This window comes from Opisthocomus hoazin, chromosome 22 (assembly GCF_030867145.1).
Source record: "Opisthocomus hoazin isolate bOpiHoa1 chromosome 22, bOpiHoa1.hap1, whole genome shotgun sequence".
Taxonomy (NCBI): Eukaryota; Metazoa; Chordata; class Aves; order Opisthocomiformes; family Opisthocomidae; genus Opisthocomus; species Opisthocomus hoazin.
In genome coordinates, this window is record NC_134435.1 from 1,295,148 (window position 1) to 1,316,578 (window position 21,431).

At 59.8% G+C, this 21,431-nt stretch overlaps 1 protein-coding gene across 5 annotated transcripts in view; it reads right to left on the reverse strand.

Annotated features, from left to right (window-relative positions):
• Positions 1-6,934: 6,934 nt before the first annotated feature.
• The window catches only part of ARHGAP26 (Rho GTPase activating protein 26), a 141,164-nt gene continuing 126,667 nt past the window's right edge, over positions 6,935-21,431 (reverse strand). Inside the window, exons 21-23 of one of the 5 annotated variants that reach the window (XM_075441396.1) lie at positions 15,572-15,682; positions 13,082-13,173; positions 6,935-8,972 (exon numbers count right to left, since the gene is read on the reverse strand). In XM_075441396.1, coding sequence (XP_075297511.1) covers positions 8,884-8,972; positions 13,082-13,173; positions 15,572-15,682 — 292 coding nt within the window. In that variant the 3' untranslated portion in view covers positions 6,935-8,883. The other 4 variants (XM_075441398.1, XM_075441397.1, XM_075441400.1 and 1 more) reach the window with 4 other exon arrangements.

The following is a 21,431-nucleotide window of genomic DNA, read 5'->3' on the forward strand; positions in this document are numbered from 1 at the left end:
GGGGGGGAAGCTGGGCCACCGAGCAGAGCCCCCGCCAGCCTGGGGCTGCAGCGAGGGGCAGCGGGGCTGGGGGACCGATCCCGGGAAGGGCGCGGGGCTGGGGGACCGATCCCGGCAGGGGTGCGGGGCTGGGGGACCGATCCCGGGAGGGGCAGCGGGGCTGGGGGACCGATCCTGGCAGGGGCTTGGGGCTGGGGTACCGATCCCGGGAGGGGCAGCGGGGCTGGGGGACCGATCCCGGGAGGGGCAGAGGGGCTGGGGGACCGATCCCGGGAGGGGCGCGGGGCTGGGGGACCGATCCCGGGAAGGGCGCGGGGCTGGGGGACCGATCCCGGGAGGGGTGCGGGGCTGGGGGCTCGGGGCTGGGGGACCGATCCTGGGAAGGGTGCGGGGCTGGGGGTTCGGGGCTGGGGGACCGATCCTGGGAAGGGTGCGGGGTTGGGGGACCGATCCCAGGAGGGGTGCGGGGCTGGGGGACCGATCCTGGGAGGGGTGCGGGGCTGGGGGACCGATCCCGGCAGGGGTGCGGGGCTGGGGGACCGATCCTGGGAGGGGCAGCGGGGCTGGGGGACCGATCCCGGGAGGGGTGCGGGGCTGGGGGCTCAGGGCTGGGGGACCGATCCTGGGAAGGGTGCGGGATTGGGGGCTTGAGACATTGATCTCAGGAGGGGTGTGGGGCTGCGGGAATCCACCCCAAGGGGTTGAACTGCGCTTGGGCGGTGGGACGGGACCCTGCGTAACAAGGTGGTAACTTAAAAAAGCAGAATTGAACGGCACCTGTGCGAGGCGGCTGCCTGGAGGAGCACCGCTGGAGAACACCTCGGCCCGGCGGCGGGTGGCTGGGGAAGAGGTCGCACTCGGTGTTCAGCAGTCTCACAGCCCTGGAAGAAAAATTCCTCTCCTGCCATGTGACCGTTTGAACTTTTAAAAAGCAACACATCTTCAACCCAGCAATAAATAAAACTGCTGAATTTTTTCCTTAACATAGCTCACGCCTTTACCCCCATTGAGTAGCAGTGTGAGATTCGTGCCATAATAAAATCTCATTTAATAGCAACATAAAATGCCAGCTTCCCAGCAGGGAATGATTTCTTTGAATTGTTTGCAATTAAAACAAAGGCTTACATAAATTTCACTTTGGTGCTTTCCAAGCTGGAAGGCTGTGGATGGGGGTAGGAGGCAATACAAGAACCGGGTCTACGATAGCTGCGTTTACTTGTGTAACAATTCCAAAGATGCTTTAAGGAGATAGAGCAGCTACCAAGAGAAAATAACCCCTTTCTGGCCACACTTCCAGCTCACGGTCCCCAGGACGCTGCATGGCAGAGCACAGCAGTTGCTGGATGGCTTCACACTCCATGTGCATTTTAAAATAAAAAAGTGCAAACAGTCAACTTAGCATGTGGCTGGAGGAGCAGTAACCGGAGAAACCCTCGAAAGGGGATTAAAGGTTTGCTGCTCTCCAGTGCCCGAGCCCATGGAATGGCTGAAAAATCTTGCTCTGAAGCAGAACTGGAGGAGTGGTGCTGGTGGTGAATGTTCACTACATCCCAGGCTCGGCACAGCCCCGAAGCGTAATGAAGGATATTCTCTGAGGTCACAACAGGGAACTTAAAGTTTCAAAAATAACAAGTAAGTGCAATCCTTCTAATTATAGGCACTGTTGATTCAAGATCAAACCACATGAAAAGATGGAGGGGAAAGTGCTGACGCGGCAGCTAGCACGGCCACTAATTGCGTTGCTAATGCGCCGGGACAGGGGTCACGCTTTCTGCTTGGCGGGATACGCGCTGGGAAAAGTGGCCCAGTGTGCCCAGTTCCACGCAGTGGGCAGGGCTGGGAGCCGAGCAGTGCACGAAGCCGGGCGAGGGGCTCGGTCCCCTCCCAGCCCTCTCTCCGGCAGCTCGGGAGAGCCGTGCTCGCTCTTCGTTGCTCTCCTGACACTTGCTGGGAGGTTTTTGGGTTTGGCTCCAGTGGGATGGTTCTTTGTTTTAAGGAGGAGTGCGTGCGGGCTCGTCCCGTGCCGCTGCCGCTGCCCCTCTGCTCGCCCTCGGTGGGACGGGGTCGTGCTCGGAGCTCGTGGGTGCAGCGGGCTGGGGTGGGACAGGGTCGTGCTCGCAGGAACAGCAAATTCCCGCTCGGGAGCATCCACGGGGAAGGCCACACAGTGCTTGGATCATTGGGGAGCGGGGCCAGCTCAACCACCCCAGAGGGCCAGCACGTCTTTCCTAAACTCTTTTCAAGACATTTTCCCTTCTTCTTTCTTTTCTTTTTTTTTCCTCTTTCCTTTCTTCCTCCCCCCTTTCTCCCCCTCACTCTTTGCCCTCTTCATTCTAATGAGGCCCGGCCGGCTGCACCCGCAGCCGCCTCTTCCCATCTCCTTCCGTCGGGAGAACTTCGGGAGAAGGGGATGAGTCCCCCGCTCACAGCCCGTGTCTGCCAGAGGGCAAGGGCCGAGCCGGGCTGGAGCGCTCTGCAGTCACAAGGCTGGCACACACAAACACATGTCCGTGCATACTTGCTTACATACATATATATATATATATATATATATACACACACACACACACACATATCTATAAGCCTCTTGTCATGGCCCTGGCCCCCCCCCCCCCCCCCCCCCGCGCCTGCCTGCACCGGGCCCACCATAGCTGCAGTTGGGCTCCTGCAAGAAGCAATCCCAAATAAAAAAAAGGGCATTTTAAAATTCCTCATTTCTGTCACAGAGTCACAGAATGGTTTGGTTGGAAGGGACCTTATAGATACTGCCATATTCTTCTTTTTTTTTTTTTTTTTTCCCCCCTTTTTGGCTTGCAGGTGGTACTTCTGTAGCCGAGCTGCAGCAGAACTGCATGTGCTCCTACCACAAACCAGGAAAAAAACCCCAACCCCACCTTTCTACCAGGCTCAAACCAGAGCAATTACCCCAAAAACCCCCAAAACGTCCAACCCAGCCCCGGCAAACCAAAGGAACTGACGGACGCTGCTTTCACAGCCCCTATTTCATGGCGCTGCTTCCCCCCCCAGCCTGGGCCAGACCCCACTTGCACCCCCCGGGGCCAAGCCCTGCCCTGCTCAGGGGCGAGTGGCTGGGGGTGTCCCCCCCCCCCCCCCCAGGGACCGGGGGGGTCCCAGCCCGGTGCCCCGCAGCCCCCCCACTGCCGGCGCTGGCTCCCGTGGCGACTGCCGGGATCCGCTGAGCGTAATGGGTCGGAAAGAGCGCAAAGCCGTCGGTCTAAATATATCGTTGTTGCTGGGGAAATCAATAATAAACAGAGGGGGGACCAGCAGCCTGCGGTTTAATTGGTGCTCCCCGCCGCGGCTGCGGGGCCGGCCCCGGGCGGCGCGGAGGAGCGGGCGTTCCGGGTGCCAGCCCAACACACGGCAACGTTCATTTATCAAAAAAACAACCACCAAAACCAATTTAAAAAAACAAAAACAACAAACCAAATAAAAAAGGCAGGCAGAGGCCAGAAAATCACACGCATTTCCCAGTCCCAGAAATATTCATGATTGATTATGACCGCAGCAAAATTAATAAGCTCTGAAAAGGCACATGCGAAGCATCTCCCCACTCTTCTCCATCGCCCGTTACTTCCCCGTTCTCAGCTCACAGGTGGCTGTTAACGAAAGCTCTGATCAATTTGCAGCTAATTAATTATCTAATTGTCTGGGGTAAGCGGCTCCACCTTGGCGTGAAGCAGGGCAGGGGGTGCAGCAGGAGGGACACGATGCTGGGGGGCCGGGGGGGGGTCCCCGGGATGCAGAACTCCCGCGATGGAAGTCGGTTTATTGAACCTCCCGCATCCAGCCCGGCTTCCCTGCCTTCCCCGCATCATTTGAGCCCCGTGGCAGATTTCCAGGGTGGGGATTTTTTTTTTGCCCCCCCCCTTCCTGAGTGCGTCAGTGAGTTTTAGAGCACAGGTGCGATTTTCTGGGCCCCTTTGTCTGAGGTTTAGAAGCAAGAATAAGCTTCATTAACAGGAGGAAGGATTTATAATAAGTAATAGCTAGGTGCTACCTCGTGAGCCATCAAAGAGTTGTGCTAAATTGCAAGCTGCTTGGCCGTGCTCGTCTCCAAATAATCAGCTCCTCACCCAGAGAATAAAAATTTAAACAGCTATTTCTTAAAAAAACTCCTTGCTTTTAATCCTTATTTCCCAAAAGCTAAAAATTTGAATTAGCCCAAATGCACAAACTATAATTGCTTTGAGGTTTCTGGTTCATTAGCATAATTAAAATGGCGTGCACTTGCTAAGCAGAAGATGTCCCTTCAGCGCTGGGCTGGCTCTGGTGGCACAGGTGCCGTCCCCGCGCCCGACCGCGCTGGCTGCAGCCGGAGCTGCGCTGGGCGGCTGCAAACCCGCCCGGCGCGGGGCTGCGGGGTCTCTGGCCGCGGGCACCGGTGCGGCCGTCCCACGGGTGCCAGCCGGCCGCGGTGACGCTGGCACAGCACGGGTCCCTGCGCCTGGCGCAGCCACGCAGCTCGGGCTGTCCCCGTCCCCGCGTGTCGCCGTGGGTGGGACGAGCACAGCAGGGGCACGAGCAGGTCCTCACACCTTGGGCAACGACACAGAAGCCAGCATGGCAGGGGTTGGCAGGGCCCTCTGCGGGTCACCCAGCCCAACCCCCTGCCCAAGCAGGGTCACCCAGAGCAGGGGGCACAGCACCGTGTCCAGGCGGGGCTGGAATATCTCCAGAGAAGGAGACTCCACAGCCTCCCTGGGCAGCCTGTTCCAGGGCTCCGTCACCCTCAGAGGGAAGAAGTTCTTCCTCGGGTTCAGCTGGAGCTTCCTCTGCTTCAGTTTGTGCCCGTTGCCCCTTGTCCTGTCACTGGGCACCACTGGAAAGAGTCTGGCCCCGTCCTCCTGACCCCCACCCTGCAGATATTATGGGGCATTTCTAACTCTCTGTGGAAAACCCCCTTGCCCGAGCCCTGACCACCGCTCCTCCCGTGAGCCGGAGTTTTGCCCTTTGATTTCCTGACTCTGGGCCGCTGGCTGGGGCTCCCGGCACCGGGATGGTCCGGGGCAAGGTCCAGCACGGTGCGAGGAGCCCCCACACCAAATCCCACCCTTCCCGGGGAGCAGCTCCTGGGCAGCTCCCCGTTTGCCCTGGCACTGCCCTGCGAGGCTGCGGGCCGGCGGAGCGGAGTCCTAACGCCCAACAAAACCCTCCTGAAAAGTAACGGGAGGGAAGGAGATGCGGGGGCTGCAGCTCCTCTGCCCGACTGCAATCAGCTGCAACGGGCTGGGCGGCTGCTCAGGGCGCCGACCTCGGCAGAAGTCTTCCCGAGACAAGACAATTACCAGGAGGATGTTTTGTCTGACTGCAGAGCCAGATGGGAATCTGAAAAATTCACGGCCAGAGTCTGAAATCGCTGCTCTTACTGAGTAAGAGCCTGCCCAAAAAAACCAGCCAAGCCAACCCAACCCCAACCCCAACCCAACCCAACCCAACCCCAGCCCCATCCCAAGCCCCAGCAGGGCACTGGGAGTGCGACAGCAGCCTGGGAGCTCCAGCCCGCCGGCCGTGCTTCCCTTCCAGCTGCAAACCCCACGGCGTCAGCACAGAGATGAGGGCCAGCAGCTCCACCGCGGGGACCTCAGAAATGCCACCGTGCCAGCGGTGCGCGGTGACCTGGCCACGGCCAGCCCACGGGACGTGTGCCACTGACTGGAAACACGGCAGGACTGCACCCTGAGACTCCTCTGGCATCTGTTTCAACAGATATGATTGCACTCTGTCTTTTTTTTTTTGGTTTAATGCCTAAAAAGATGGGACAAGGAATACAGGAGACTTTACCTACCAGCAAGTCTGACTGTCCCTGCTTTCTTGTAATTTTGACTGATGACTTTAATATTAAGCATCAAATGCCATGTCAAGCTGGCTTAGAAAAATATTTTCTATATTTAATTTCTCTTGGAATAAACCAATGTTTACTCCAGTATTAAAGCTGACCCAAAGTGGGAACATTTAGTAAGCGTTTCAGCCAATTTTTTCTTTTTGGAAAGTTTTAATTAAAAAAAAAAAAATATTCCACTAACTCTCCTGGAAGAGCAACAACTTCTGCCTATGCTTTATTTCCCTTTCCTCCAGCAAACAGCTTGTAAACACGTCTGCGTGGGACTCTGCTCACAGCTTCTCTCTCCGGGTAGCGTGCCCACAGCTCCCGGGTGCCTCGGAGAGGGAACCTGCCCTGCCGCAACGCGCCCGAGCCCGCGCCGCGCCGGGACGCTGCCGGGATGCGGTGCGGGGAGACGGGCGGGCAGCCGGGGCTCGCCAGCTCCCCGGGCACCGCATCCCCAACCCGGGACACGCGTCTTTCACAGGGGTTCCGAGGGGTGTTCACGCCTCGTTCGCGGAGCATGCCTTCTCGCCAGGGGCTGGTGCAGGCAGATGGCCGTGCCAGGAGCCCCAAAGCCGCCAGCTCCAGCAGGAGGGACCATGCTGGACGGGATGGTCCCCAAGGCAAGCAGACAGCACCGACAGGTGACTCTCCTGCACCCTGGGAAGGGGTTTCTGCGCTGCCCTCCCCGAGGTCCCAGCCCCGATGGCAGCTCCGCAGCGACGGCCGGGGCTGGATGACACCCGGCCCCATCCTCTGCTCCGGGAGAACCAGCAGACGGCACGAGCGTTCGCTGCAGACTGAAGCAGAGGAAGCTCCAGCTGAACCCGAGGAAGAACTTCTTCCCTCTGAGGGTGACGGAGCCCTGGCCCAGGCTGCCCAGGGAGGCTGTGGAGTCTCCTTCTCTGGAGATATTCCAGCCCTGCCTGGACGTGGTGCTGTGCAGCCTGCTCTGGGTGACCCTGCTTGGGCAGGGGGCTGGGCTGGGTGACCCCCAGAGGTCCCTTCCAACCCCTGCCATGCTGGGATTCTGTGAAACCCAAGGACCAGCACGAACCCGCCGCCTGCCCGCAACACACCGCCTTCTCTCCCTGCAGACCTCCCGGCCCTCTTTCCAGCACCTTCCAGCAGAACGGGACAGTTTGGAGGCTTCGCCGCTGCCCGAGGGGCCGGCGAGCCGCCCGCGGAGAGCCCGGACCCCGGCAGCGGAGCTGAACCGCAGCCCCCAGGAATCAGGAAAAAATGACCGACTTCTTCCTCTTGTTTTTTTTTTTTTCCCCCAAGACAGAAGTCCGGGAAGTTTAATTACTGTGAACGGAACGCCAAGAGCTCTGAAATTCCAGTTTCCCTCGTTCCCCAGCGGCACCCCGAAGCGAAGGAGCCGGCAGCCCCCTGGGCGCGAGCGTGTTCGCGAGCGCTGCTCCGCCGCCGGTGTCGAGTGTCCTTCGCTTCTCTCCTTACAGGTCTCCTAAAAATATCAAATATAGATCTTTCCCTCGCAATATTTTAAGATACTCTATTTATACATTAATTCTTTCAAAAATAAAAAGTGACAACATACAGCAATTCACTCGCTTGGAGTCCTTAAAATTTCGACAACCAGAGATGACGCCCACCCCCCCCGCAGCGTGCGACGGCGTCGCGTCCGCACGCCAGCGTCTCTCTGCCAGCGGGACGGGGCTTCCTCCGCGATTCACCGTCACAGAATACGACCACCCCCGCTCTCACCGGGCCAGCCCGCGGGGCTCCTTCTCCCACCACCCCCCCCAAACACACCCGGGACGGTTGGGGCTCCAAGCGGGGCTGAGCACCCTCCCAGCTCGTCCTGGGCTCCCTGCGAGCCGCGGGCTGGCTGCCCCCCGCCAGCCGTCCTGCCGGCGTGGAAATCCTTCACCTGGCACAGCCGGCGCTGCACGGACGCGGCACGGACAGAGCCCACGCCGGGCTTCAGGCAAGGAGACGGCCTCGAAAGCGGCGGCGGGGAGTGGCGAAGGGCGCAGCAGCAGCGGCCCGGGCACCCAGGCCAGCACGGGCGGCTCTGTGCAACGCGCCGCGGGAAGCGGAGCGACCGAGCAGCCCGTCGGGCAAAAGGAGCCGCGTTCATCTGGGGCTGCACCTCGCCCTGCGGGAAGGAAACGCGGGCTGCACGGACCGCAGGTGTTTACCTCGCAAAAGTCGAAATCTTTAAAAATAAAAAAAAAATAATTAAAAAAAAAAAAAATTTTGAGATGTTTGGTCCAAATACTCTCCCCTCCGCCGTGCTGACGCCTGCCAAGCCCTGGCAGCTCCCGGCCGGCGCCGTGCCCACCCTGCAGAGCCCACCGAGCATCTCGCCCTCGCCTGCGAGAGCAGAGCTCGGGGCTGCCCCGGCCAAGGGAAGCTCAGCCTCGCGCAGTCGGCTGCTGCCGACACGGCCTGCGGCTCGGCACCCGCTGAAAGCACCTCGCCCCTCCCCGGGCCGGTGAGCAGGGGCTGGGCTGCTCTTGGCCGGGCAGGAGAGCTTCGCTTGGGCTGGTCGGAAAGCGGGGACGGGGCTGTGAGCAACGGGTCCTGGCTGCTGGCCGCTCGTCCTCCGGCGGGGAGGCGGGTGGGCTGGCAGGCTGGGGTCCCCAGCCCCACGAGCGCTCACGACCCCGGCACAGTCTCTCTGCAGGGAGCGTCGGGCTTGGCAGCTCTCGCACGCTGCTTCGCGGCGTGCGGGCTCGTCCCCGCGGAGCACTCGGGCTGCGGCGCGGAGCTGCGGCATCGCAGGGTCTGGCGAGGGCTCCCAGCCGGGACGTGGGCTTGGGGCATCGCCGGGCGCTGCTCGGAGCCCGAGGGGCCGAGCCACCTCCCCAGGCCCACTCCCCGCAGCCCCAGCACGTGCCGCCGAGGGGACGCGCTCGCTGTCCACACAAACGTTCATCTCCGTGGGCCGGGGAAGTCCTCGCCCCGCGTCGCGCAGAGGCGAAGGGCACATCGGTCCGCAGGACTCGCGCCAGCGGCTGCCATGGATACCATGTAGAGCTCAGCAGCGGCGCTTCTCACGCCCGGAGCTATAGGAACTCGACGTAGTTCTCGGGGATTAATCCTGTCTTCCCGTTGAGGGTCCCTTCCAGCCAGCCAGGCTCCTGGGATGGATGAACTTGGGGAGAGAAGGAAAAGGCAGGTTACTACAGAGGCGGATTACGGTGTAGTGGCCGTTGCTCTTTGCGCGCTGACAGCACCGAAGTTGCTCTTCGGAGAGAGCAACAACTTTAATTCGTGCTTATTTGAAACAAATTCAACACGCCAGGGAGCTCAGAAGGTTGAAGCGCTCGCTCTGCTCGCCGTGGGACTCCTCTGCCCTGCTCCTCGCAGGGGACCAGCAGCAGCCCCACGCGAGCTGCACCTCGCTGGTGCTGCCGGGCTGCTGTCAGCGAAGCACTCGGGGTCAAAAACAGGGCATGGAGCTTCCTCCGATTCAGGCTAAAACCTCAGTGGAGTCTGCGAGAACGCGGTCAAGTCCATCGCCTCGTAACCCTGCACGCCCCGGCGTGGCCTCGCACCCGGCCGAGAGAGGAAGCATCAGCAAACCCTCCCGGCAGGACAGCAAAGACTGCAGTCTCCTTTCTGAGAAACCTGACCAGCCCTCAAACGACTTGCGCTCCTTCTTTCTTCAGCCAACAGCTGAAAATCTGCTGAGTTTACAGGAGCGAGGGTTCTGCCAGCGCGGGCAGAGGAAGATCCTGACCCCGCAGACAGAGCGGGGCCCACGGACGGAGAGGGAGGAGAACCTCGCTCTCTGTCACGGAACACAGCACCAGCGCAGCACGACTCTCCCGGCGCGGCACAGCGCAGCGGCAGCAGCTCCGGCGGGGAGCGCGGCTTCGGAACGCGGGAGCTTCCCAGCTCCGGGGTGACAGACAGTGAAAACCCCAGGCGAGCATCCCCTCCTCAGCCCGAGCATCCCCTCCCTGACCCAAGCATCCCTTCCCTGGCCCGAGCATCCCCTCCCTGACCCGAGCATCCCCTCCCTGACCCAAGCATCCCTTCCCTGGCCCGAGCATCCCCTCCCTGGCCTGAGCATCCCCTCCCCAACCCGAGCATCCCCTCCCCGGCCCGAGCATCCCCTCCCTGACTCGAGCATCCCCTCCCCGGCCCGAGCATCCCCTCCCTGACTCGAGCATCCCCTCCCCGGCCCGAGCATCCCTCCTCGGCCCGTGGCTCCCACCCTCCTCCACCCCAGCCCCCGCACGTGCCCCCCACTCAGCTCCACAGCAAGGGCACACCACCATCCAGCGCACGGGACCTGCTGGAACATCCAGGTTCCATAGCTGGGGTTTAAATGTGCCTCTCAGAGCACGGTGGCATTTACGGTGGGGCTGCCGCTCGGTGTGGGTCGCAGCACCCCAGTTTCCCAGTCAGCCCCAGATGCAACCCCGGAGAGCCCTGAAGCCAGACAAGAACCTGTCTCCAAGTATTTCCGAGATCCGTTCGCTTCGCTGGGTTTTATGACACCCCTTCACCATAACAATACTGCTGCCACGCAGCGCTGCTCCTCACCCACCTCCCCCAGCTAACGTGAGGCTCGGCCGCGCTGCTAAGTGATTAGAACATGCTGTATATTTTTTCCCTTGAATAATCCATTGATTTTTATCTAGCAAACACAATGTATTTAATTCAAACTTGTTCCCCTCCTAGCTGCTCTAATTCCCACGGGCTCTCAAAGGGGAGACCGTGTTTATTTATGAGATATCTATGGAGCTGCTTAGGAAAAGTATTTTCTTTAATTCACATGTGTTCATTCTCTTCCCATTTCTGCTATATTCTCATACATATCCCAGGGCAAAACCAGCCATGTGGTAGCAGTTTCCCAAATGACAATGCTCAACATATAAAAGCCAAGAACTACTTGGAAAGCAGTAAAAAATCTTTTCTTTACATTGGGGCTGTATCTGAAACAGAGCTGCTTAATTCCATGGGACACAGGCTCTTCCCCTTGATGCAGCCAACAGAAAATCTACGTTCATTAACATCGTCTCCTAAAACCTGACTCACCGGAGCCCACCTACTCCAGCTCGGTATCCAGAGGAGAAAAGGCTGCTTTTCCAGGTCCCGCACGGAACATCACGGCCACTGCACGGAATATTCCTGGTGCCGATACTCGGGAACTCTCCTCTCTGCCCGAGGAACGGCTCAGCACACAGTGAACGCTGGCCTCGGCCAGCCGCTCGCCGGCTTCTCCCCCGCGTCTCGCCGAAGGGCCCGCGCCCCGAGGCAGCCCCGCGCAGCACGGACGGCGTGCCGCGAACCACCGCGGCGAAGGGCCGGGCCACGGGTGCTGCCAGGTCCCCAACCGCTCCGGCGAGCAGCGGCCAGGAAGGCAAACAGTGCGGGCACTGCCTGCCCTCGACGGAGCACGGCACGACGGTGACACCGTGTCCCGCCACACTTCTTCCTTCTGTTTTCTACTTTGGATCAGAGCCTGCGCTTCGTACGCCCACGCCTCGCCTGGAAACCCCTGCATGCCCGTCGTGCCAGGCTGCACCTCTCCTTACCAACGCGCCGAAGCTCGGCACTGATCTCCACCCACGCCAGCCCGCGCCCCGCGCCCCGCGGACCTGCAGCCACCAGCACGGCAGCGGCCGAAACACCCGTCACGCCGGGCCGGGGGCTCGGACCCCACGGGCACGGGCAGGGCGATGAGCGGGACTCTGCTCTGCCCTGGGGAGGCCCCATCTGCAGTGCTGTGTCCAGTGCTGGGCTCCCCAGTTCAAGAGAGATGAGGAGCTACTGGAGAGAGTCCAGCGGAGGGCTACGAGGATGAGGAGGTGACTGGAGCATCTCTCCTACGAGGAGAGGCTGAGGGAGCTGGGCTTGTTCAGCCTGGAGAAGAGAAGGCTGAGAGGGGACCTTAGAAATGCCCACAAATATCTGCAGGGTGGGTGTCAGGAGGACGGGGCCAGACTCTGTTCAGTGGTGCCCAGCGACAGGACAAGGGGCAACGGGCACAAACTGAAGCAGAGGAAGCTCCAGCTGAACCCGAGGAAGAACTTCTTCCCTCTGAGGGTGATGGAGCCCTGGCCCAGGCTGCCCAGGGAGGCTGTGGAGTCTCCTTCTCTGGAGATATTCCAGCCCCGCCTGGACAAGGTCCTGTGCAGCCTGCTGTGGGTGACCCTGCTTGGCCAGGGGGTTGGGCTGGGTGACCCACAGAGGGCCCTTCCCACCCGGCCATGCTGGGGTTCTGGGACCCGCTGGCCGGGCTGAAGGTGCCGAAATGGACGTCTCTGCCGGAGTGATCTCCCGCGCTCCACCCCGGGGCAGAGGAGGGGAATCCCACCTATTCGTCCCTCCTGTTTTACACCTCTCCCTCGGGATGAAATAAATCAGGAGCTTGAAAAGGCAGCTTTCACACCGATCCTGAAGAGGGCTGGATGATCGGCTGCTTTCAGTGCGGATACAGAAAGTAAGGCGATATGGAGATACTCAAGACCCGCCTGGACAAGATCCTGTGCAGCCTACTGTAGGTGACCCTGCTTCGGCAGGGGGGTTGGACTAGATGACCCACAGAGGTCCCTTCCAACCCCTACTATTCTGTGATTCTGTGATTCTGTGAAGGCGAGATCCACCTCGGATTCAATGCCTGCGTTTGAAGTATTTCTGCTTTCTTCCCCCATGGGATTTCTAGTGGTGGCAACGGGAAGGTTGTTAAACAGAGCACTGAGAGGAAGCCCACGAACTGAGAGCCCAAACCATTCCCTTGGTCACAGGGAGATAACCAGGAATTTGCAAAACCCCACGTTAAAGCAAGCAAAAGCCAAGTGTCCTTCCCCGTGGCTTTACCCGCAGTGCTGCTAATGCCGGCTCTGCAGCACCTCACACGCGCGTTCCACGGAACGGGAGACGCTGTTGGGAGGAAGGTGTCCACCTGGGGAAGCCTCCTGCCTACCCCAGGCTCCGGGCAGTGCTCAGCACTGCTGCCCGCGGCGCTTCCCGGCGGGCGGCTGCCAGCGACCGGCAACGCCGTGCCACGGCTGTTGGAAGGAAGCGAACCTGACGGTGCGTTACGCGTGGCCCCGGTGCGTCCCCCACCCTGCCGCCGCGCTGCCCTGCGCCGGGCTCAGCGCCGGGCACGGAGCCAGCACCAATCTCTCCCCATCCCGCTTCCCCGCCACGCCGGGAACTGCAGCCCGAATACCACGCTGAGCGATGAGCCCGCGTCCCCCCGCTCCCGCCGAGCGCCCCGCGCCCGCCCCCGGGCCCAGGACTCACCGTTGTCAAACACGGTGCCCGCCGTGAAGGAGAGCTCCGAGTCGTGTTCTGCTTTACAGGCGTACAGAGCTCGGGCTTTCCGCGGTGGTGAGCTGCAAAAAGAAAGCGTTTGTTGGCATAAAAAATACTCCGCTCATACCCAGCAGCACCCGTCGAAGAAGGGTCCAAGGACCTCTACCCCTCTGCACGAGTCCAAGGTTACATCGCTCAGGGAAGAGCGAGGAAGACGCCAGAGGAGGCTGAAGGCTCTCAGGGATGAGCCCCCCGTTTTCCCCGCACTGCAAATCCCTGTCCGAGCCCAGCTGGCACGGCCAGGACCAGAGCCCTCGCCCGGTGCCCAGGCAGCCTGGAGCGAGGGGTCCCCGGGAGAGCTCCCGGCGTGCGATGGAGGGGTGCAGCGGGGAGCTGGGAAGGCTTGGGGGTCTCTGCAGGGCTGGAACCAAGTGGAGGGCTGGCACGGAGCCCACCGGCCCCGCTCCCTGCCGCAGCCATCGCCCTCCCGGCACAGCCGCGGCCACAAGCAGAACTTTGCGAGGCAGAATTAGCGCTTGGGGAAGGGTATTTCAAAACAGAGAAACAAGTTGTTCTGTGAAGAACTTTGCTGCGCTTCTTTAGAGACTGTACCTGAAGATAAAAAAGATTTAAGAGCCACTAGGTTTTACCGGGGAAGTGTCAGTGTGCCCACGCTGCGGGGGAGCGAATTAGAGCAGAGAGAGCCAGGAACGGAGCAAAGCACCGGCAGACGCAGGGGGAAAATGAAGGACCTTGAGACCCCACCAGCAAAGCACAGACACACAGAGCCGTCCCCCACCCCCGGAGCCACCCTCCTCTCCTCTCCGCCTTTGGGCTCCGGCAGGGCTGCTGGAAAGCCGGGATGTGGCCGGGCCGTGGTGACGGTGACGGTGACGGTGACAACCCACCCGACCGGCCGGCCCCATCCAGCGCCGCGGCAGGGTGCTCGGCGATGGCACGGCCAGCAGCAGCGCCGGCAACGGCCCCAGGAGCTGCTGGGGTGACGGACAAGGCAGCACCGCGTCTCAGCTCAGCGCTCCCACCAACCTCTCTCTGTCTACGGACCCAAACCTCTGAGCTCTCTCCGGGCGAGCCCAGGGAAGCGGCACGCTCTCGGCTCGCGGCGAGAGCGGTTCACCTTCACGCAGAAACCACAAACCAGGCAGCTGGGAGCGGTTTTGGTTTTGCTGTGAAGAGAGCCCCGAAGCGGAGGTCTCCTCTCCCCGAATTCCAGCTGCCTGACACCGGCAGCCCCCAGACGCCGAGAAGCCAGGACGGGCAAACCCTCCTGCTCCGGAGAGGGTCCTTCGCTGCCGGGGGCACCGCTCATGATGAACCGCAGTGCATATGAAAAACAAAAGGTATTTTTGGGCTTGCTACCTTGAATTACTCAAGTTGTTGTTCTTCTCCCCCAAAAATGTCCTCTGCAGCCCAGCGTCCTCACATCCCCAGCCCGCTCCTCTGCTCTGCGCCCGTCAGAGCCCTGCGAGGCTTTCAGGGCTGGAAACGCCGGACCCCGGCGATCGCCCACGTTGGGTTTCTGCCTCCAAGCATGGCAGAAGGCCAGCAAAGCACTCAGGAGCTTCACCAGCTGCCGCTGCGCCGTCTCGGGGACGACGAGCCCCTGCCCCAGAGGAGGAAGGCTGCTCGGATGGCACTGCGCCGTTGTCCAGTAAAAGAAATAAATCACCCTGCCAAGCAGGCAGCGTTCGCACGGCTGTAGGTGCGGGGGAAGAGCTCGGCCTGTGCCTGTAACAAACGGGTCTGACACGTCTCGCTCGGCGGAGCAACGGCCTGCGCCTGCCGAGGGGCTGGGGCCACAGCGGCCTCTCGCTCCGCCGTGCCAGGGCTGGGCTCGGGGGAGAGGAATCCTGCCCGAAGGCACCAGCACACAGCCCAGAGCCGATGCTGCTCCGGCTTCCCGGTGCTGAGCATCCCCCAGTACCAGCAGCGCAGGTCCCCAGTGCTGCTCGCGGCACGGTTGTGTCTCCGGTGCCAAAAGCCCCCGGGACCCCCAGTGATGCCCAGCACCCGCGACAGGGGCACGCAGCAGGCAGACGCCTGTGCCGCCCCATGTCCTTCACCCTCCTTAGGCCCCAGATAAGAAAGTGGCCAGAAAACGCGGTTTCACGGTGTTTTACCAAGGGCTGCTGCTCCTGGCAGCTGGCGGGCAGGCGGCACGCGTCTCACCTGTGGCAGAGGAGGGACGACAGCCACGGGCAGCTGGCACGGCCGGGCGAAACCGCAGCAACCGCCCGTGACGCCGGCCACGGGGCCGGGGGGCTCGGAGGGGGGGCACAAAGGGTCTGCCCCGGGGCCGGGGGCGTTTGAAAGCTCCTCTCTTGCCGAGTGCAGATACTGCTTTGGGGGAGTCTGAGCAGGATGCAACGGGAAAGGGGAAGCGAAGTGGGGGAAACTGAGGAAATCAAACAGAAACTAGCAAAAGCAACAAAAAGCAAAGCGAATTCTGCAACAGACCTGATGGGGGATGAGTCGCTGGACGTAGAGGAGGTGGGCATAGGACTTGATGGCGCGGAGAACATGGGCCAGGACGGTGAGAGGGGTGACGTTGGGCTTGGATTCTGAGGGCTGCAAGACATAACCAGATACCTTATCAACGTGCAACCACAGAAACAAACAGCAACCAAGAGACAGTCAGACGACATCCGACGATAGCGAGTGCCTTGGGAATACTCAGAGCACGAGACACAGCTACGAAATGGAGCGCCAAGACCTTGGGAAATGTTTCAAGGCCAGATGGGCACAAACTGAGGCACAGGAAGTTCCGTCTGAACATGAGGAGGAACTTCTTCCCTCTGAGGGTGACGGAGCCCTGGCCCAGGCTGCCCAGGGAGGTTGTGGAGTCTCCTTCTCTGGAGATATTCAAGACCCGCCTGGACGGGGTCCTGTGCGGCCTGCTGTAGGTGACCCTGCTTCAGCAGGAGGGTTGGACTAGATGACCCACAGAGGTCCCTTCCAACCCCTACTATTCTGTGATTCTGTGATTCTGTGATCTGCATTTCTCTGGACAACAAGAGCTGGATCTTCCGATTAACCCCCGCCCCATCACCCCGTCCGGCGAGCCCGACGCCCTGCGTGTGAAGGGCTGCCTTGCTCGCTGCTGCTGGCGGCCCAGCCACTTACCTGCCTTGTTTTATTTCCCCCACTGCTGCCAGAAACAGCTGATGGTATTCAGTGAGGGTTAGTGATGCCTGCAAGCAGCCTCCATCCCCCTGTGGTATCTCAGCTGTCCCGGTGTCAGAGCCTGCGCCCTGATCCACGCTGCCCGGCCACGACCGCCTGTTTACACTGCAAACCAAACGGGTCCAGGAGGCTGGGAAGCCGGAGGGGTTTGTTATCAGGGCTGGCGTTTCCATGCTGTCATCCATCTGAAGATGAGCAGGAGGAGAAAATCTCCAGGCCACAGCACCCGGCACGGGTGAGCGCAGCAGTGGGCTGGGCTGGGCCCCGGCGCCGGCCGGCCGCCTCGCAGGTCACGGGGACGGCTCCATCGAGGCACCCAGCGCTCCTCCCCGCTCATACCAACAGCACTACAAAACCCTCACGGGTCTGTTGTCCACGTTGGTATTGAAGAACTCTCTTCCCCCTGGTGCAACCTGCTCTTCATTCCTCGCTTCTCAGCTACTGCTGCCAGCTGAAGGTGACTCCAGTTCCTGAACTAGCAAATGCATGCCGAAGCCAAGTGAGAAGTGTTTGGTTCCTCCAAAACTGGTCTATTTAGGTCATGCTCAGGTTCACCGAGAAGCAATTACTCTACTAAAGTACAAATCTGACTCTGATTCATCTTCTGCCGTTTCCATGCTTATCAACCCATCTGTATTCTCTAATCCAGACCGTAAACTCCATCCCCGACAAAACACCAGCAGAACCTCTCCGCACCGACAACGCCTCGGGAAAGCCAAGAAGTTTCGTAAAAGCATCACAATTCATGGTTTTTTGCTGAGCGAGGGACGGTACCTCTGATCACACAGGTCTGTGACGAGGTGGGGACAGGGTGTGACCCCACAGACACCCCCCAGGACGTCCCCATCCCCACCCCAACCCCCATCCCCACCCCGAGCTGGGGGCTCCCGGGGACGGGAGCTGCAGAGCAGGCGGGGACACCCCAGTGGGGCTGCGGGTGCCACCAGACCGAATGGCCGTTGGAGGGAGGGAAGGGGCTGCACCAGCACTAACAGCACGCCGGAGGCCGTCGCTTCACCTCCTCTCCCTCCCCTCGGGGACTTCTCCGAGGGGAACGGGATGAAGTTGCTGAGCCGCTTTCTGACAGCACCAGGGGAAGCCCTGAGGTGGAGAGAAGGGTGGCCCACATGCAGAGAGGGGCACAGCCCACCCTCTCAGCCCCAGGCTGTAAATATAACTTGTTCCAGATACCTGCCCGGGATTATAAAAACGTTTTCTAGACATGTTTAACGCAGATATCCCCTTGCCATGGCGCAGTGTGCAGTGATGTGCCTCCTTCACGCTCGAGGAGAAGCCTCCTGCGGAGCATGGCTTGGACCAGTAGCCAACTTGGAGAAAACCCCAACCTCCAAAGGGATGAAGGCACCCCCCTCCCCTCCAACGTGACCGAAACGGGCAGCACCGGCGCACAGACAGCGCGACGAAGCACGGGCAGCGGCCGGGGCAGCCTGTGCTGCCTCATTAACCTTTAATAACAAGATGAAGTCTCCATCAAAAGGGCAACGGGCTAACCCATGATCATTTAATACCTATTAGATCCCATCAGCAGAAGATCATTGTTTTAGCCCCCAGCTCCTGCTCCTTCAGCCCAGAATGAAATGTTTCCTCTATTAACACACAAGAGAATATAACAAACACTTTTCTTCCCCTTCAAGCTGACTGCAAAACCTCAACCTCTATTATTCAAAAGAACCAACATCCCCCAGCAACCAAGAAGGGCTCCAGGAAATATTTATGATTAATCTTGAATTTTGTGCTTTTTGTTTTTTTTTTTTAATTTTCCTCCCTTCAGCTTGAGTTACAATTCAGCACCTCAAAACTACAGCGTCACTCCTGGCACACCAGCTCCCGCCAGCTCTTGCATCTGTGCGGCCAACACCCTGCAGCCTCGCTCGCCCGCACCAGGCTCACCTCGGGGTCCCTGGGCGCTTGCCAAGAGGCCGGTGGCTCCGGCCGGTGGGTCCCGCACGCCCTGCCCAGCTGGCAGCCGGCATTCCCGGCATTCCCTGATGGCAGCAACTCACAATCGAAAGGATGGGTCTGTGGATTTGGTCCAGTTCCTACGGGGAAAGCGTCCACGCCATAAATACCACCACCGCGGTGGCACCCAGAGGACACGGCAGAAGGCTGAACCGGTGGCCTGACCTCCTCTGAGGTCTGCAGCTGCCTAGGGCCAAGCGCTTGGCTTCTTCACTCCCCACAGAAGCTGTGTCACTGAATTCAACAGAAACTAAGGATTTCCCCTCGTAATTACGGGCAATACCTTTATTGCAGCAGAGGATTACACGCGTACAGAAACGAGACACAGCGGTGCGTCACAGCGGTCACAGGAGGGCTGCAAAACAGGGAACGTGCACAGGCAGACTGGCGAAAGAAATCCTCAGAATCTTCTCCTGATAACTGTCATTATTTAAAAACAATCTTTTTCCATTTTGCTATCATCAAAATCGTCAGTCTTTTGAAAACTGAGTAATTACCTGTATTACCCAGTCTTTAACAAATCTGTTGGACACTTACCATATATATATATCTGTTGGTACTCACCATACATTAAATCTATTTCCAACTTTCCACAGAAGGAGGTACTACAAAGACCACCCCTTTAGCCCAAATCGCAGAAATTCACCCTTCCAGCACCAGCTCTTGCTGCTTCTCTTTCTTTCTAGCAGGTGCAGCTGCCTGCCCGCTGGTGATGACGCCCTGCCTTCCCTCACAGCACGTCGTGCAGGTAGTCGTGTTGTATTCCACGAGACGGAGCACGGCAGGCGCGTTTGAAGACACGGAGAGTGCTCTCTGCCGGGCAGCAGGAACTCGAACATTTCCTTCACTGCTGGCACTGCAAGAAGAACCAGTGTTCTGGAAGCCAGAGCCCGTTGTAATACCTGTACGCAACGGTCTACACAGCTCAGCCGCTACAGTGAGCCTCCGGGACGGCACGTGTCTGCGCGGCACACGGAATGTGAGTGCCGGGGCTGATCACCTGGAAGACAGAGGACCTGCTAGGTGTGGCTATCGTCTTACCACAGCCTCTTGCCATTCACGTAGACTCCTCCATCCTGGTGATCTCAGAAAGCTCTTCACCAAATGCGCGTTACCTGCTCCGTGCGTGGATTTTCTATAGGCAAGGACCGTGACCTGGGGAAGCAAACCTCCCGGCCTCCAGCCCCCGGCTCCAGCGCGGCTCCTTTCCACCCAACTGTCTGCAGGGCAGGATGAGTCCTAAGACATCTCAGACCCCTCTGGCCACCAGCCCATCTTCTTGCTGGTCACAAAGCCAGCGGGCAGCAGTATCTAATGGGCCACAAAGGCCCCGAGCTGGGGTAGGCGAGGGCAAACAAATGGCACAGCAACGTCCTTCTCCAGGAGAAGCCTGGCTCATGGTCAAGGTGGGCCTGGGAGGGGGTGATGAGCCGGTGACTGAAATGTGGCTGGGCTTGTCCCTCCGAGAGCGGCCAGCACCACCCAGCAGCCCCCCTGCCGTCGCTCCCACCTCCTTGGCGGGCAGCGGCAGGGAGGCTGTGGAGTCTCCTTCTCTGGAGATATTCAAGACCCGCCTGGACAAGGTCCTGTGCAGCCAGCTGTAGGTGACCCTGCTTCGGCAGGGGGGTTGGACTAGATGACCCCCAGAGGTCCCTTCCAACCCCTACTATTCTGTGATTCTGTGATTCTGTGAATATCCGACCGCACAGGGCTCCGGGACTAGAAATTCCCAACGCACTTTTTGAGATGAAATCATTTTAAAAGAATGCAGCTCTCGCTACTCGCGAAGTCGACTCTGTCATCGCTCCACCAACTGCACAGTCTGCTACCCTAATTACGGTGCATAAAGCAATCAATACGATTCTCGGAGAAGGGAGATATTTCTGCAGTCTTGCGGTAAAAAGGCCGTACAGCAAGCGGCACCTGGGCCAGCCTCCAGCTAAGAAGCTATCAATAATTTGGAGCAGGATTTTGGTGTCTTTGGATGCTTGGTGGCAAAGAAAACACTCTCCGTGCCCACCAAAACAACTGTGAGAACTATTCACTAATGGCAGCATGTGGATCTTGACGTACGAAGACCATCCCGCTTCCATGGTTGCTCTCGAAGAGGTGAGCGCGGTCCCGCGGTGCCCGAGCCAGCCCAGCGCCCGGCTCCGAGGGCTGCCCAGCACCTCTCCACAGGAAGAGCAAACGGACTTTCCAGGGCCCCGCCGGAGCCGGCCCTCCCAGCACACCAAGGGTTCAACTCCCCTCCGTGAAACACGGGTAGATCTTTTCAAGATCTTGCTTGACCATCACCTTTCTGAGCCACGCGGCTGCAGGACCCCGTCCGGTCTCGCTGGAGAAGGCAGTGCCCGCGCGCGAGCAGACTACGCGGAGGTCTTGGCAGTTTGGAAAACGGTTTTCCTGTAGGATCCAATTTCCTCTCCGTTTCTCATGGAAAGAGCGGAGGTGGTGAGAGGCTTTGGGGAAATGTTGCCTGGTGCCTGCTCTCAGTTCTGCCTGCGGAAAGCAAATGTCATCTGGACCTTTTTTTTTTTTCCCCTTCTTCTTACTCTGGAGGGCTTTGCGAGGGGCTCTTCCTGTTGGGTGCACAGTGGGAAACAAAACAGAGAAAGAAACGCTCAGAACCAAAAATACCAGGGGCAGGAAACAGAGAAGTGGCTAAAATCCGAGCCTTCCGAGGCAGGTACGGCCTCGCCGCCAGCAGCAGCAGAGGGAACTCCACGAGTCGGCAGCCCAGCGCGTCCCAAGGCTCTTGCCCTTCCTGCCGCTCCGTCTGTGCCCCTCGAAGGCAGCGGCCGGGACCCGCAGCCCCCCGAGGGGCCCAACCACCCCGGATCGAGGACATCATGTCGCAGCCGGTGGCACCGGCGCCTTCAGCTCCCGCCTGCCCCTCTGCCAAGCCCCCTCTGCCAGCAAACAGGCGGGCTCAGAGCTGGGCTCGGAGGCTCCGTCCTCCCCGCTGCGTCCCGTGCCTGCTGTACAACTGCCTCTCCCGTTCCGACGCTGCGTTTGCTGCCTGAACGTGAGAAAAAAGCAGCAATTCCTGTTTCCAGACTCCTCAAAAAAAAAAAATCTCTTTTCTGATCCCTCCTCACAACCCCGCTGCTTCTCGAATCCTCCTTCCCTGCGCCCTGCCTACCCGGACTGC